Here is a 17,159-nt window from a genome sequence, read left to right on the forward strand (position 1 = left end):
CAACACCATAACTTGTGGGTTAGCAGGAGGAGGAACCTCCTACTCATCTCGGAAACGGCATATGCGTAGACTTCGCTCCGTCAATTTGGTCGAAAGGAGTAGGCGAATGATGCCACTGACAACCTTCACGGACGAAGACTTTAAAGGAATAGACCCGAATTAGGATGACCCTATAGTAATCACGTTTGAGGTAGCGAATTATACAATTATGAAAACTTTGGTTGACCAAGGAAGTTTGGTCAATGTCTTGTTCCTTAAAACCTTTAAGAAGATGGGACTTTCTGCTGACATGGTTCTCCTAGTAGATTTTTTACTTCTTTTTATTTTTATAGAAAAAAATAAATTTATAAATGTAGAAACAAAATTCATCAAAGAAAATACTTTTAGGAAAAAATGAATTGCTTAGGTGCAAAAGCTATACACATTAATACAAAATACTTGTACGGTTACTGAATATTCTTTTTACTTTTTCCTTATTTGGCTTTATCCCTTTTACCTTTATTTAGGGAATAAAGACAATCTTTAACAATATACCAACATAAGATAAAGAATTCTAGAAATATTTATCAAAGATAAGAGAAATACTACTTAAGTGATATAATCAGAGTAATGATCCACCAACCCACTAGTTCTTTTTAAGAAGCACAAGCAAGAGAATTTATCCTGGAAGTGGAAGAGATACTAAAAATGCATGAAACTATCACAAGGGTTTATGTACAATGAACGGGCAAATCTTTATGGGTCATATCGGAAGACATGGAAAGGGATGTTTTTATGTCAGCAGCAAAAGCCCAAGCTCATGGAATTGTAGATCTTGTAGCAGTTGAATAAAAAATCGGTGGCAAGATTTATTCTAATAAAATACAAGATTGGAAATTTCATTTTTTACACTTCTTGCTTTACATTGTAAGAGAATATCTCTAAATCTATTAATATAGGATATAAGTGAGATAAGATGTAAGTAATTCAAAGTTAAGATAGATCTAAACTTGCTCATCATATCAAAATCTATATATATAGTATGATTTACCATTGTCAGGTTCTCGAAGGAAAGAGAGGACATGAAAGGATATGTTGACCTCTACACGAAATTTGGAGAAGACGAAAGATAGAAAACCGTTAAGATCAAGTATTTGATCGTTGATGTTGACACTTTTACAACATGCTGATGGGAAAAATGCACGCGGAAGCAACACACACAATTACGAATCAACTACAGAAAATAAACAACACAGGATTGAAGGTGGTTCAGTCGTCAATCTGCAACCTACGTCCACGGGCAACTAATTATGTTTTCATTATGTTTGTTACAATTTTATTACAAGCACAAAGATATCTTAAATAGAGATTATAGAGGGGACACAATAATTAAGTTCACTAACTAAAACAAGGTGTCTAGTCAGCCCAGCCCAATTGGTCCTGGCTTCACACTCAACAATCTCCCACTTGAAGCCATGAAACAATGTTCACCTGCGCTTCAACTGTGTACATGTACTTATGTAATCTTTCAACGAAACTCAATGTTCCACCTCTAGTTGCCACCAGCCTTCTTAATCATCTTAAAGACTTCGTTGAAACTCCCGTGAGTTTTAACACGTTTGTCATGACTGAAACTGCCACTGACCCGTCCTTTTGTTCCTATCGGTTCCCACTTACATGAACTTTCGGATTCTTGAATAGCCTGAGAACAAACATACTCTATACTCAACAAGAAATTTTCTGGAGATGTTTCAACAGTTGCAATACTGGTTCTCCTAACCCACTGTCATCTAGGAACCTCAGCTGAAGCACAACCTGTGCTCCCACTGCCATAAGTACCTCTGATTGGTCTACCTGAACCTTTCCATGCTCGTTCATCTTGAAACTGACCTGTGGCTCTGTGTTTCTTTCTTGTAAAGACAACCCTCTCCTGCCCACGAGATTTTGTGAACTGGACTTTGTTTATCTTCCGAACTGGGACGGTCACTCCCTCAGATGGTAATCCGACCATTTACAATGAACCTCTCTTTCTTTCGCAGGTCATGACAAGATTTCCCTTAACGACCTTCCACTGTTGATTTCCGAACTTCACATCATGTCCCTGTTCATCCAACTACCTAAAAGAAATCACATTTTTCGTTAAGCTTGGAACAACTCTGACATCCTTCAAAGTCCAGAAACCGACTGGCGTCTTCAACACTATGTCACCCATGCCCGTAACATCAAGAGTTATGTTGTCTGCTAGTCTTACCTTTCCAAAGTCCCCAATAACTAGATTCTGCAATGCTTCACTGTTGTGGGTAGCATGAAATGAAGCACCAGAATCCATGACCTAGGAATCTACATTGTTATCCGCACAACAGACTAAGAGGTCCTCGTTCGCGGAGTCTTCTGCAAGTTGACTTGTTTATCATTTGAGCATTGATTCCTGAAATGTCCCACTTGCAGTTCCAACATGTTGCACTTGAGCAATCCTTAGTCTTTGACTGACTCCTTCTTCTGATCTTGCTCCCACTACCTCTGATATTTCTTACCTCTGATTAAATTTAGCGATTCAATAGATAATTCCCCGAAACTCTTTCTTCTGACGTCCTCGCCAAGAATGAGATCACGAATCTTCTCAAAAGTGAATCCATCGAGTCCTGCTGAACTGGTAAATGTTGTAACCGTCCCGAACCAACTGTCAGGCAATGACGATATCAATAGTAAAGCTTGAACTTCATCATCGAACTTAATGCCCACTGACGTAAGTCTGGCTAAGATCGAATTCATTTTATTGATGTGCTCAGTAACTGAACTAGAAAATCCTCAATTTGCATTTTTCACCAACTGAAATTTGTACCATCGAATTTTTCAATTCGGAACTTCCCGTCTTCTGCCATCTCAAACGACTAGTCGAGATACTCGGTACAACTAATTTTAGATGTTGGCAAATTTTTTTTAAATCAAGAACACAAAAATTGAACCACCCAAAATCACTCACCAACAAACCTGGTCGCAATCCCCACTACACTGGCACTCCGTCGTACTGGACCACAGCTGCTACGATACGCACCGCCGCTGTTCGCGCTCCGTACCGCACTGGCACGCTTCGCACCACCATCGTCGCACTGCACTTCGTGCCATCTCAGACCAGCAAACCTGCAGAATGCACACGCAACCCTAGCTTTGGGACGCCGTTGCCACCCTTGCGAAACCCTAGCTTTGGGAAGTCGATGTCAACACTGCAAAACCCTAGCTTTAGGACGCCGCTACCGCCCTTGTGAAACCCTTGCTTTGGGATGCCGCCGCCGCCCCTGCAAAACCCTAGCTTTGGGACGCCGTTGCAGCTATAATTTAGACGTATAGTCGATTAATTTTTGCTGATCGGATCTCTAGTGTGTAAACGAACTTGGCTCTGGTACCACTTGATGGGAAAAATGAACGTGGAAGCAACACACACAATCACGAATCAACTGCAGAAAATAAACAGCACAAAATTTAACGTGATTCGGTCGTAAATCTGCAACCTACGTCCACGAGCAACTAATTAGGTTTTCATTCTATTTGTTACAATTTTATTACAAGCACAAAGATATCTTAAATAGAGATTATAGAGGGAACACAATAATTAAGCTCACTCACTAAAACATGGTATCTAATCAGTTCAGTCCAATTGGTCCCGACTTCACACTCAACACACACTTCCAGGAAGACCATCGTTAAACCGTGTGGGAGTAATTGTGTCCCAAAACCCACATTATGGGAGCTTCATGTATCAGACCACCCCACTTTGAAACTTTTGCTCAGTAAGACCAAAAAGGACCATCTAAGGGTTGAAAAACTTGATCTCATCTTGATAGGATTCTTTACTTATGCTCCGTTTATTTTCCACGAAAGATTTGTACGAGCAAAGAATATCAACAAATGCAAAACATTCAATAAATAAAAAATTATTTAAAAATAGAAAATGAGGTAAAATATATTTGACCTTTTTTCTTCGTATAGATAAGAAGATTTTCGAAGAAAGAAAATTATATATAATAAAATATATATTCATAATCTTATCAATATATAATATTTTTTATATATACGTTTATATTTTCATATTATTAATTTATTAATATTTATATTATAATAAAAATATAATTTAATTGTATAAATATAATATAAAAACAATTATTTATTAAAATAATAAAAAATATTAATAAATATATAAAATAAAAATCATAATAAATAACAAAATTTATGAAATAAAAATTATTATAAATAATTAAAATAATTATAAAAAGTAAATAATAGTAATAATAATAAAATTAATTTTTTTAATTAATTAATTATAAAATTATTATTTTTTATTTAGTTAAAATTAATTTATAAAAATAATATAAATAAATAAAATATTATATATATATAAATATATTTTTTTATAATTTATAAAATTTATTATATCTATGAAGTTAAAATATATATTATATTAAATATATATTTTATAATTACTAAAATTTACGTAATATCATTAAAAATTCAAAATTACACTTAATTTTAGTTGTATAAAAATATTTAATAATATTATTAATAAAAATAAATTAATAATAATTAATAATAATAAAAATAAATATAGTTATTTATATACTATTATTATTAATTCTAAAAAATAAATAAATATATAAAATAATTAATTATTTTGTTATTATTCATATATTTTTAAAGGTAAGAGTAAATTTTTAAACTTACATTTTACACCTTTTAAAAAAAATAAAATTTTCACACAATCATCACATCAGTCACAAAATTCAATAAAGTTTTCTCACAAATCTACTCTAGTATACCCTAATCCAAACAACTTCACTTTCTTCTCAAATCACACCAAATCCACTCCTTCAAATCTTCTTTCCAATCCAAACACAACCATATAGTTGATTAATTATGCATTGAACTCATCATCAACACTTAGATTTTTACTTTTTCAATTACTTACACTACAAAAAAAAATGTATATTGTGGCGGTTATTTTCGTATAAACTGGCGTTTATAACCGCCACAATATACGCTTGTGGCGGTTTCCCAAACCGCCATAGAACTGGCCGCCACAAAGTTTAATGTGGCGGTTTTACGCTACCCGCCGCAACACCCGCCACTTTAAACATAGTGTAAATAGTGGCGGTTTTTATATGTAAGTAGTGTCAGTTATAACTGTCACAATTTACATTCATTGGAAAAGATTTTGGCACCATAATATACGTAAGTAGTGTCAGTTATAAATGTCGCAATTTACATTCATTGAAGAAGATTCTGACGTCATAATATACATAAATAGTGACATTTTTAACTGACGTAATTTTAATTCTGAATAAATAAAATTTAACCACCACTTTTTTATAATCTGTTTTATACAATTATAATGAAAGGGGGAATATGTACGTTTTTTATATCCTAAGAGAATAGACTAATTACTACTGATTTGAGCGTCAGAGTGCACTCGCAGGTACCCCCACCGACCGGCGGAACGCGCGAGAGAGGAAGAACTTTGAAGAATTCAAGGAGTACGAGAACGTCAACGAATTGTGTATCAAAGTGGATCAATATTACTCAGGCCTCATCATCCCCACAGGTACAACATTTGACCTTGTTCTTGACTAATAACATTGTAGAAAAACTCATACACTTCTTCTCTAAATTCATCTGTCAAATGTTTATTACTATCAATCTAATCTTTTATACATCTACTTTCGAAGATTTCCATTAATGCAAATTGACTACATTAAATTTCATATATAATTTGTAAAAATACATATTTTCTAAAATAATTTGTAAGATTTCCACCAATGAAAGCAAGTAAACAATTAAGCATAACAATTAAGTAAATTAATTAAACATGACAAATTACATGTCTCACACATGTAAAGCTTACATTCAAAAATTATATATATATATATATATATAAAGATACAGCTTATATTTCTTCATAAAAACAATCCTTGAAAAGCTGCATATATTCCATTTGAAAGGATAGAAACAGAATAACAGAGTCATCCCCATCCGGACTTTGAGTAATGATTGCCCTATCTTGTGTAGCGACAACTGCATAACGGAAATACACGGGTTTTCCCCAACCAAAATCTGCTTCATACGTTGGCATCCTCATCCAACTTTTAATCTGAAGGTTAGGGTTCCCATAAAACAATGCATCCTTATCTTCATTTGCTCCAAAGTACAAAGCCCTTGCTTTATCCATGTGGTCCTGGCCTCTAATAATATCTATCTGTAAAAAAAGATTTCTCTATAAAATTAATGTGTGAAAGTCAAAGTAATAATCAAATATCCATGATTATACCTTCATTTTTAAGATTTTCTTAAAAAATTAACTAAACCAAACTATAGTACTCAATTTCATTAAAAATACCGAACTACTATTAAATAAAACTACTTAATTTTAAATTAAATGTAATTCATAAAAGTATTATAAAAAAATATAAAATAAAAATTAATTTTAAAAATAAAAAATAATTAGTTATTATATTAATTAAATTAGATATTATTTTAAAGACTATAAATTATTATATCTAAAATAGTTTTTATTATTAATGAAATTTTATAAACTAATTTTTAATTAGGTGTCAAAATTTTAACAATAAATTTTAAAATTTAAATTAATTAATAATTAAAATATTGATAACTAATTAAATATAATTTTAAAAATTAATTTATAATTAATTTTTATTAATAGTAAAAATTATTTTAGACACTATTATTTTTTACTTTTTAAAGTAGTATTCAAACTAGTTAATATAGTAATTAATTTTTTTATCTTTAAAATTAATTTTTATTTAATAATTTTTTTTAATAAATTAAAATATGTGCTTTAAAATAATATATTTGCAGAGAATTAATTCATATCATTTAAACATTTTAAAAAGTTAAATTTGGTTATTTCTTCTTAACTACAAATTCATTTTTACTTAATCATGCAACATACACGAAATTTTGGACGTTTCGGGCAGTGATTGTGGCCAGTGGTTCGGCCTCTATCCACTTGGTGAAGTAATCTACCGCGACCAGTAGGTGTTTCGTTTGGCCTTTGCCTGGTAAAAACGGGCCGATGATGTCCATCCCCCACATGGCGAACGGCTAGGGTGATGTCATGTTGTACAGTTCTTCTGGTTTTCGGTGGTGGAGGGGGCCAAACTCTTGGCATTTTTGGCATTTCTTGACGTAACTGGCACTATCTCCATGAACGGTCGGCCAGTAGTACCCCGCACGGATTATCTTGGCCGCCATCGTTCAGGCTCCGGAGTGGCTCCCGCACGCTCCCTCATGGATTTCTTGTAGCACGTATTGGGATTGTTCTTTGGTGATGCATTTTAGGAGTGGGGTTGAGTACCCCCTACGGTACAGGTCTTGGCCGATCATGGTGTATCGTGCGCACTGCCGTCTGATGCTCTTTTCTTCCCCCGGTTGGCATGTTCCGTGTTCCAAGTACTGGGTGATCGGGGTCATTCATGTGTGGGTCTCGGTGACTGTCATGCATTCGGCGTCACCAACGCTCGGCTGTGCTAGTCGCACCTGGACGACCGATCGGTGATGGCTTTGTTTTTTTGAAGATGCCAGGCGTGAGAGTGCATCGGCACGCTCGTTTTCCTGTCGTGGTATGTGCTCGACCGCCATCGTGTCGAATTTGGCTATGACGTTGCGGACAGTGTGGTAATATCGTCGGAGGAGGGGCTCCTTGACTTCAAATTCTCCTTTGATTTGACCGACGACCAGTTGGGAGTCACTCTTGCATGCGACTTCCCGCGCGCCTAGGTCACTTGCTAAGTTGAGGCCGACCAGTATGGCCTCGTACTCTGCTTGGTTGTTCGTTGCTTTGAAGGAGAACTGGAGGGCTTGCTCAATCAGTAAGTCCCCAGGCCCCTCGAGGACGACCCCGGCGCCGCAAGCCGTTTTGTTGGACGAGCCGTCCACGTAGAGGACCCATTTGGCCGAGGTTTCTGTATTTCTGGGGAGCTCGGCGGCGAAATCTGCCAAGCATTGGGATTTAATGGCACCTCTCGGTTCGTACTTGATGTCGAACTCTAAAAGCTCGACCGATCACTCTATCATCCGTCCTGCGAGGTCGGGTTTAGATAAAATTTTGTATATAGGATAGTTGGTCCTTACCCTGATTTCGTGGTTCTGGAAGTATGGACGCATTCTCCTCGCGGTCAGCACCAAGGCTAGTGCCACTTTCTCTATCATTTGGTACCTGGTCTCGGCTGCGTGGAGCGTCCGGCTGACGAAGTATACCGGGTGTTCTTCGTGGTCCACTTCTTGGACGAGGGCAGCGCTGACCGCTTCCTCCGATACGGCCAGGTAGACCATGATGGGTAGGTCCAGACGGGGCTTTTTGATGACGGCCGGTGATGACAGGAATTCTTTGAGCTGGTTGAAGATTTGTTCACATTCCTCGTTCTAACTAAATTTCGAAGTTTTGCGGAGCATTGTGGCTATCGGCCTGATCCGTTCGGCGAGGCGGGGGACGAATCTGGAAAGTGCTGTTAGCCGGCCGAGTAGCTGCTGAATTTCTTTTAAGTTTTTCGGGCTTCTCATTTCCGTTATGGCCTTGAGTCAGGGTTCGCTTCGATCCCTCTGTGGGTCAGCATGAAGCCGAGGAATTTGCCACCTTCTACGCCGAACGCACACTTCTCAGGGTTGAGGCGCATGTTGACCCTTCTCAGGGCGTCGAAAACTTCTTGTAGGTCTTTTATGTGTTGGCTGCACGAGTCGGATTTCACCACAATGTCGTCCACGTACTCCTCCACGCTTCTGCCGATCATCCCTTTGAAGATCTTGTCCATGAGCCTCTGGTAGGTGGCCCCGGCGTTCTTTAGGCCGAATGGCATTACTTTGTAGAAGTAATTGGCGCCGTCCGTCGTAAAAGCCGTTTTGCCTCTATCGCTATGGTGCATGCTGATCTGGTTGTAGCCGGAGTAGGCGTCTAAGAAGCTCAATATTTTGTGACCGGCCGCTCCGTCCACTAGCCGGTCGATGTTGGGAAGGGGATATGAGTCTTTGGGGCACGCCTTGTTGAGGTCTTTATAATCTACACACATCTGCCATTTGCCACTTGACTTTTTGACCATCACCACGTTGGCCAACCAAGTGGAGTATCGTGCCTCGGCGATGAAGCCGGCTTTTAGGAGCTTCTCGGTCTCGCTTCTTGCGGCCAGCCGCTTGTCCTCTCCGTAGTTTCTTTTCTTTTGTGCTACCGGGCGCGCTTCTTTATACACCGAAAGGCGATGGGTGATGATGTTCGGATGGATGCCCGGTACGTCGGCAGTCGTCCAGGCAAAGAGGTCTACGTTCCTCTTGAGAGTTCGGTGGACGAAATTCGCATCGGCGGCGGCCATTGCTGTGCCGATGCTCGTATATCGGTCCTCCCCATCAAGTTCGGCTTGGCGCAGCTCGTCCTTGGCTTCGAGTCTTGGCTCGATTTCCCTGGGATCCAGATCTACCATGGTGATGGCTTTCTTTGGTTGCGGTGAGTGCCGGTTGGGGCTTCTTCCACGGCCGGCAATCTTTCGCTTGGGTGAGCGGCTGCTGCTGGACCTCTGTTGTGTTGGTTCAACTCGTAGGCTTTCGGAGTAGCATTCTCGGGCGACCTTTTGATCTACGTGGATCGTCAAGATGTCGCCTGAGAGAGGAAGGGAATTTCATCGCTAAGTGGGGCGTGGAGACGATCGCTCCGAGCTTGTTGAGGGACGACCTGCCGAGGAGGATGTTGTAGGACGTGTTGGCGTTTATGACCAGGTATCTGATCTTGAGGGTTTTGCTAGCCCCTTCAAGGCCGAATGTTGTGTATAGCTCTATGTAACCCCTCGTTCCTACGCGTTCCCCCGAGAAGCCGACCACGTGGTCATTGTAGGGCATCATTTCCTCCTCCGAGATTCTCATGGCTTTGAAGGTCTTCCAGTATAATATGTCGACCGAGCTTCTTTGATCCACAAGGGTCTTCTTGATCGTAAAGTTATCGATATCGACCGATATCACCATGGGGTCGTCCTGTGTGGGGTCTATCCCCTTGAAATCTTCATCTGTGAACGTGATTGGTGGCATCCTCGGCCGGGCGGAGATGAGGTTTACTTGGTGGATGGCGCGTAGGTGCTTCTTGCGTGCGCTGTTGGAACTACCTCCGCCACCAAACCCTCCGGCTATGGTGTTAATTACCTCTCGGCCCCTGCGAGTGTCGGCTTGTGGGGGGTCGTCCCCTCGTCCCCGTCGGTCTCCACGTCTATCGCCCTCTCGTGGGCCTAGGGGGGTTCGGTCTCTTCTCCTAGGCGTTTGCTCCTTGCACGGCGAGCGACGCGTTTCCCGGGTCCCACGCACAAAGCGTCTGAGATGCCCGGCCTGAATTAGCTCTTCTATCTTATCTTTCAGGGCTTGGCATTCCTCGGTAGAATGGCCGGTATTCTTGTGGTACCGGCACCTTTTGCTGCGGTCGGCATTTTCTGGACTCAAGGCCCTTCGGGGCGGTGGTATCAGCTCAGCGCTCAGGGCCTCTTGCAAAATTTTGCTCCTATCTGCGTTCAGAGGCGTGTAGCGGGAGAAGCGGGGTCCTCGGTTATCCCTTTTTTGGTCTCGGCCAGTTCGTGACCTTCCTTGCCGTTCCCTGTCCTCCTTCTTTTCCCGCTCGCCTCAGCCCGGGCGTTGTTCCTGAATTCGCGAAGTTCCTCCAGCTGCATGAATTTCGCCGCTCGGCGTCTAAGGTCATCGAGGTTGGTAGCAGGCTGCATACACAGGCTATCGGCAAACGGACCGGGTCTGAGGGCGGTCAGCATGTGGTGCATCGCCACCTCGGGACTGAGGTTGCGAATACTAATAGCGGTTTTGCTGAACCGGTCGATGAACGTTCTGAGGGACTCCCCCTTCTCCTGGCGAATGCCGACCAGTGCTATGGATGTTAGATGGTGGGGGCGGCTTGTTGCGAACTGGACATCGAATTTCGCTACCAGGGTCTCGAAACAGTCTACAGAGTTTGCAGGGAGTTTGGTGAACCAGCTTAGAGCGCTTCCCTTTAGAGAGGTGGGGAAGACTCGGCAAAAGACGGTGTCGTTCGTGGTATACAGGCTCATATGGGTTGTGTATGCGTCCACGTGCTCATCTGGGTCGGTCGTTCCATCGTACCGATCCCTGTTGAAACCTTTCCATTTGTCCGGCAGGGGGGTATCCATAACGCGGTCGGTGAAGGGATGGCGCCGGTCCGGACCCGCCGGGGCGGTAGTGTTGACTGTTTTGCTGGGATGGGGCTCTCCATCCATTTCCAAAGTGAAGTCGTTTTTCGTGTCTTTCTCGGCCTGGAGGCCGGCACTGGTGGCGTGGGACCTGCCGGCCTGGTTGGTCATGGCGAGGGACGGCACCCCCTCGACCAGCTTTTTCATTCGCTTGTTTTCTTCTTGGAGGCTTTTGATTTCCTCCTCGTTCTTCTTAGCGGCTTCCTCGTGCGCCTTCCTCATCTCCGCTAACTCCTTCTGAAGGGCCATCATCATTGTTGTTTGGTCTGCCTCGGTCATGCTTGCCATGCTGCGGGTTGATACCATCTACTGCTGTGGTTTCTGCTGGCTCTCCTCTGCCCCACGGTGGGCGCCAATTGTTCTCGAACTAGATTGGGGACTGGGAGAACTATTGTCTTCGGATGTTACTCGGTCGGTCGTGTCTCGTTCCTCCTTCAGTCTTCTTCGCCGAACGGCTCCTCAAGCTGGTGGGGTACCTGCAGATGGCACTCCAACGCTCAAGTCAGTGGGGTATCGTATTCGGCTGGTTAGAATACTGTAGATAATGACGTACCTTCTTCCTTGGAATGCGTGATATTTATATTACCTTGATGGGCCCTTGCTGTTGGGCCGGATTAGGTGGTTATTTAGCGATTAGGGTTGGATTAGGTCGTTTCCTAACCATGGGTTAACCTTTGCTAATTGGGTCAACCTTTGACTTGAGCACCTTGTGTCGGTCGGCCACATATGACACGTGGTCGACCTCGTACCTTAAAGTAGGGTCTTATCACATGGGTTGACCGGATCCATGGGCCGGTCGGTCATCCCAGTACAGATATTGTTTTAAAAACTAAAAAATTATTATATCTAAATTTTTTTATAATTAATAAAAAATTATAAACTAATTTTTAATTAGATGTCAAAGTTTAACAATAGAATTTTAATTTTAAATTAATTAATAATTAAACTATTGATAATTAATTAAATACGATTTTAAAAATTAATTACTTTAGAAACTATTAAATTTTTAGTTTTTAAAATAATAAAATATAGTAATTAATTATTTTTTATCTTTAAAATTATTTTTTATTTAATAATTTTTTTTAATAAAGTAAAATATGTGCTTTAGAATAATATATTTGCAGAGAATTAATTCTTATCATTTAAACATTTTTAAAAGTTAAATTTGGTTATTTCTTCTTTACTACAATATAAAAAATTATTATTATTATTAAAATGATAAAAAAATATTAATAAATATATAAAATAAAAACTATAATAAATAATAAAATTTAGGAAATAACAATTCTTATAAATAATTAAAATAATTATAAAGAATAAATAAAACTAAATAATAGTAATAATAATAAAATTAAAATTATTAATTAATTATAAAATTATCTTTTTTTATTTAGTTAAAATTAATTTATAATAATAATATAAATAAATAAAATATTATATATCTGTATATATATATATAAATATATTGTTTTATAATTTATAAAATTTATTATATATATCAAGTTAAAATATATATTATATTAAATATATTTTTATAATTATTAAAATTTACGTAATATCATTAAAAATTCAAAATTACACTTAATTTTAGTTGTATAAAAATATTTAATAATATTATTAATAAAAATAAATAATAATAATAATAAAAATAAATGTAGTTATTTATATACTATTATTATTATTATTAATTATAAAAAATATATATAAATTAATTAATTATTTTTTATTATTCTTATATTTTTAAAGGTAAGAGTAAGTTTTTAAACTTACAGTTTACAGTTTTTAAAAAAATTAAAATTTTCACACAACCTTCACATGAGTTACAAAATTCATTAAACTTTTCTCACAAATCTACTCTAACATACCTCAATCTAAAACAACTTCACTTTCCTCTCAAATCACACCAAATTCACTCCTTCAAATCTCCTCCACAATCCAAACACAACCATACAACAGATTAATTATGCATTGAAACTCATCATCAACACTTAGATTTTTACTTTTTCAATTACTTATTCGTATAATATGATTAATTCTCATTATGACATTGCTTTCACAAGAAAAAAGTTTCATCTAATTTCCTTGAAGGTTGTATTTGTCCTATCTCATCTTTATGCATGTAATATTACAAGTATCGTTACTTACTTTTTACAAATATGGACCTTGGATAATGTACTACCAGGACCGAGAAATGTGACCGAGAGGTCATACCGAGAATTACATATATAAAAAAAAGAGATCAAATAAACACTGTAGTAAGGCCCAACTTGATAAAGGTCCAAATTAATGGGTGTGCATAAAGTAATAAAGAGGTGCGGAAAGAAAGGCCCAAACAAGGTATAAGCCCAACAAGAAAATCCTATAAATAGAGGATCAACCCAAGAGGTAAGGTAGAGTGAATTTTATCTGAAAAATGTAAAATTGTTTCTAACTTTGGCATCAGAGCGCCTTGCAAGTACACACACCCATCCGTGAGGAGAGAAGCTGAAAGCCCAATCTGGAGAGAAGTCGAAAGCCCAACTAGGAGAGAAGCCGAAAGCCCAAAAACTAAAGGATTAGTGGGAGAAGTCTATTGTCAACTTGTTTGAGTGTTCTCGGTCCCTTTTGCAAGAACATTTTGGTGTCCACCGTGGGGTCGAGAGATAGTTAAAGAAGTTGAAGCAGAGATGAGTAGAAGAGAAGAGCAGGGTGGAGAGCAGGAAGATAACCAAAATATGATGTCAATGACAACGTTAATACAATTACAAAAAAAGTTTGAAATGTTAAAAAAAAGTAATGAAGAAGAGTTAAGTATGTTGAGAGCAAAAAATGCACATATGAAAAGAAAGTTGCAAGAAGAAACAATTTTGAATTCATCCTTTGAAACTGTTCAGCCAAGAATACCAGCAAATGAAAGAGTTCATAATAATGAAAGTTTCCAAACAAGGAGAAGTTTACTTTAGACTTTTGGAACTTTTATTGGAATATCTTCTAGAAAACATCCATTCTATGATGTTATAATGGATACTCTATTACCTGATAATTGGAAAAATTTAACCATAGAAAAGTATGATGGAAGCACAAATCCTGATGAACATATTTCAATTTATACAACTCAGATTAGTTTATACACATGGAATGATGCTATAATAGTGTTTCCAACAACATTGAAAGGAGCAGCGCTAAGTTGGTTTACATGTCTACCACCTTTATGTATTGATTGTTTTGACACATTGGTGGAGAAGTTTGGATCTCAAATTGCAACTAGTCAGCCTCATCATTTAACATCAATTGCATTGGTAAATATAAGGCAAGAGAGGGGAGAATCGTTGAGAATGTTCATGGAACGATTTGGAAAGGTGGCTTTGGGCATTCAAAATCTTAGCCCAGAAGTCACAATGCATCACATGTCGTTTCCCGACAGTCTTTGTAAGAAGTCGACAACTAACCTTGATGAATTAAGGCAACGAGCATCGAAGTTTATGCAGATGGAAGAATTAAGAGAATTCTGTAATCCAGCAAGAACAAATGGAGGTGGAAAAAGGGGAATTGAAAGAGAAAGTGAACCTATGGCTAGGAGAGCAAAAGAGGAATTTCGAAGCCGAAAGTTCTAGCAATATACACCATTGAATACCAATAGGACGAGAATTTTACAGAAAGCAATGGCAGCAGAAATCATACCACCCCCAAGAAAAGCGAGAACACCTGAAAGGGCATATCATAGCAAGCACTGTGAGTATCATAAAAATCATGGTCATCATACAGAAGAATGTATCGGGTTGAAGGATAGAATATAAGAGTTAATTCAAGCCGAACAATTGAGGCGTTTTGTCAGAAGTGGAAATGTAAGAATGAGGAAAAGTTCTGAAAGAGAACCGAGAGGTGGAAAGTTAGGAGAAAGAAGGTTAGAGAGGTTTGAGAGAAAAGATAATAGAAGGGTGGAAAGAAGAGGAGGTAGACCAGAAGCAAGAAATGAAAGGGGTTACCAAAATACACAATCAGTAAGAAGACCGGTGAGAGGTTTCATTAACACAATTTCAGGAGGATTTTCTGGGAAGGAGTCATCGTCAGCAAAACAATATTGGAGAAATGTCAGAACAATCAATCATGTTTTTAAAAGAAGAACTTTGCCACCAATGCTTTTTACGGATGAAGATTTTCAAGAGATTGATCCCGATCATGATGATCCAATGGTAATAACAGTAGAAATAGCAAAGTATGCAGTTATGAAGACTCTGGTTGATCAAGGAAGCTCAGTTGATATATTATTTTGGGATACTTTTAAGAGACTACACTTGAAATAAGAAGATATGGTCCCTTTCCGAGAGCAAATTATTTGTTTTTCGGGTGAAAGGGTGAGTACAAATGGGTATATTGACTTGGCGACAACGTTTGGAAGAGGAAGTGCAACAAGGAAAATTAAAATCAGGTATTTGGTAGTAGATGCTTGTACGTCATATAATGCATTGTTGGGAATGTCTTATTTAAACAAGTTGGGAGCAATAGTTTCAACACCACATCTAGCCATGAAATTCCCAACCGAGAAGGGTGAAATAGCAACTATTTATGTTAATCAAAGAGATGTCCGAGAGTGTTATGCAGCGGAGCTGAAGATGACTTTAAAGACAGATAGAGAAACTGGCAGAAATATGGTGGCCATGGTGGATTTAGATCCGAGAATGAATTATGAGAAGTTGGAACCAAAAGAGGAAACAATATCTATTGTGCTGGGAGAAGATGAAAAACAATGTACATACATAGGTGGAAGTATGCTTGAAAACTTGTTGAATAAGCTAATTGCAGTATTGCGTAGAAACAAATATTTTATTGCATGGAAAGTAGCTGATATTCCAGGAATAGACCATGAGGTAATTTCCCACAAGTTATATGTTTGTCAAGGGGCAAAACCGGTATCACAAAAACAAAGAAAACTGGGTGAAGAAAGACGAAAAACAACAATTGAAGAGACTGAGAAGTTAATGCAAGCTGGTTTCATTCAAGAGGCCCAATATACAACATGGTTATCTAATGTGGTGCTTGTCAAGAAACCAAATGGGAAATGGAGAATGTGTACTGATTACACTGATTTGAATAAAGCATGTCCAAAAGATTCATATCCACTACCAAGTATTGACCAATTGGCTTATGGAGCATCTGGCCAGGAGATGATGAGTTTTCTTGATGCTTATTCGGGTTATAATCAAATACAGATGTATAGACCAAATACTCTTAAGATAGCTTTCACCATCGATACGACTAATTATTGTTATAAAGTTATGCCTTTCGGTTTAAAAAACACTGGAGCAACATATCAAAGGTTGATGGACAAGGTGTTTAAAGAACAAATTGGAAAGAATATGGAAGTTTATGTTGATGATATGATCGTTAAATCATGTGAAGTGCAACGACATGTGGAAGATCTTGAAGAAGTATTTGCATGAATAAGAAAATACAACATACGTTTGAATCCTGAAAAGTGTGTTTTCAGTGTGAGAGGGGGGAAGTTTTTAGGTTTTATGTTAACCAACAGAAGCATTGAGGAAAACCTTGATAAATGTGAAGCAATAATGAAGTTGAGAAGTCCAACAAATTTGAAGGAGGTACAAAGACTAGCTGGAAAGTTGAACGCACTAACAAGGTTTTTACCAATCCTAGCTGAAAAAACAAAACCAATAACAAAATTGTTGAAAAAAGTTGACACTTTTGAGTGGAGTGAACAATGTGAGCGAGCATTTACCCAGTTAAAGAGCATGATAGCCAAACCACCCATTCTAGTTAGACCCATACCAACCCAACCTCTCATAGTCTACTTAGCAACTTCACATGAAGTTATATGAGCAACCTTAATACAAGAAAATCCAGAACAAAAACCAATATATTTTGTAAGTAGATCCCTCCAAAATGCCGAAACCAGATACCCCTTGGTTGAAAAAATAGCTTTAACACTTGTGT

General features: G+C 38.2%; 1 protein-coding gene across 1 annotated transcript; it reads left to right on the forward strand.

Moving 5' to 3' along the window:
• The first annotated feature begins 14,227 nt into the window (after window positions 1-14,227).
• On the forward strand, window positions 14,228-14,821 carry LOC137833335 (uncharacterized). Its single transcript, XM_068641690.1, has one exon. It carries the CDS (start codon window positions 14,228-14,230, stop codon window positions 14,819-14,821), a length of 594 nt encoding a protein of 197 aa, XP_068497791.1.
• Window positions 14,822-17,159: the final 2,338 nt, after the last annotated feature.

Source organism: Phaseolus vulgaris, chromosome 6 (assembly GCF_000499845.2).
Source record: "Phaseolus vulgaris cultivar G19833 chromosome 6, P. vulgaris v2.0, whole genome shotgun sequence".
Taxonomy (NCBI): domain Eukaryota; kingdom Viridiplantae; phylum Streptophyta; class Magnoliopsida; order Fabales; family Fabaceae; genus Phaseolus; species Phaseolus vulgaris.

Excerpts from the sequence above, each read along its gene's own strand:
- LOC137833335 (XM_068641690.1), top strand. The coding sequence starts at position 14,228 with ATGGATACTCTATTACCTGATAATTGGAAAAATTTAACCATAGAAAAG.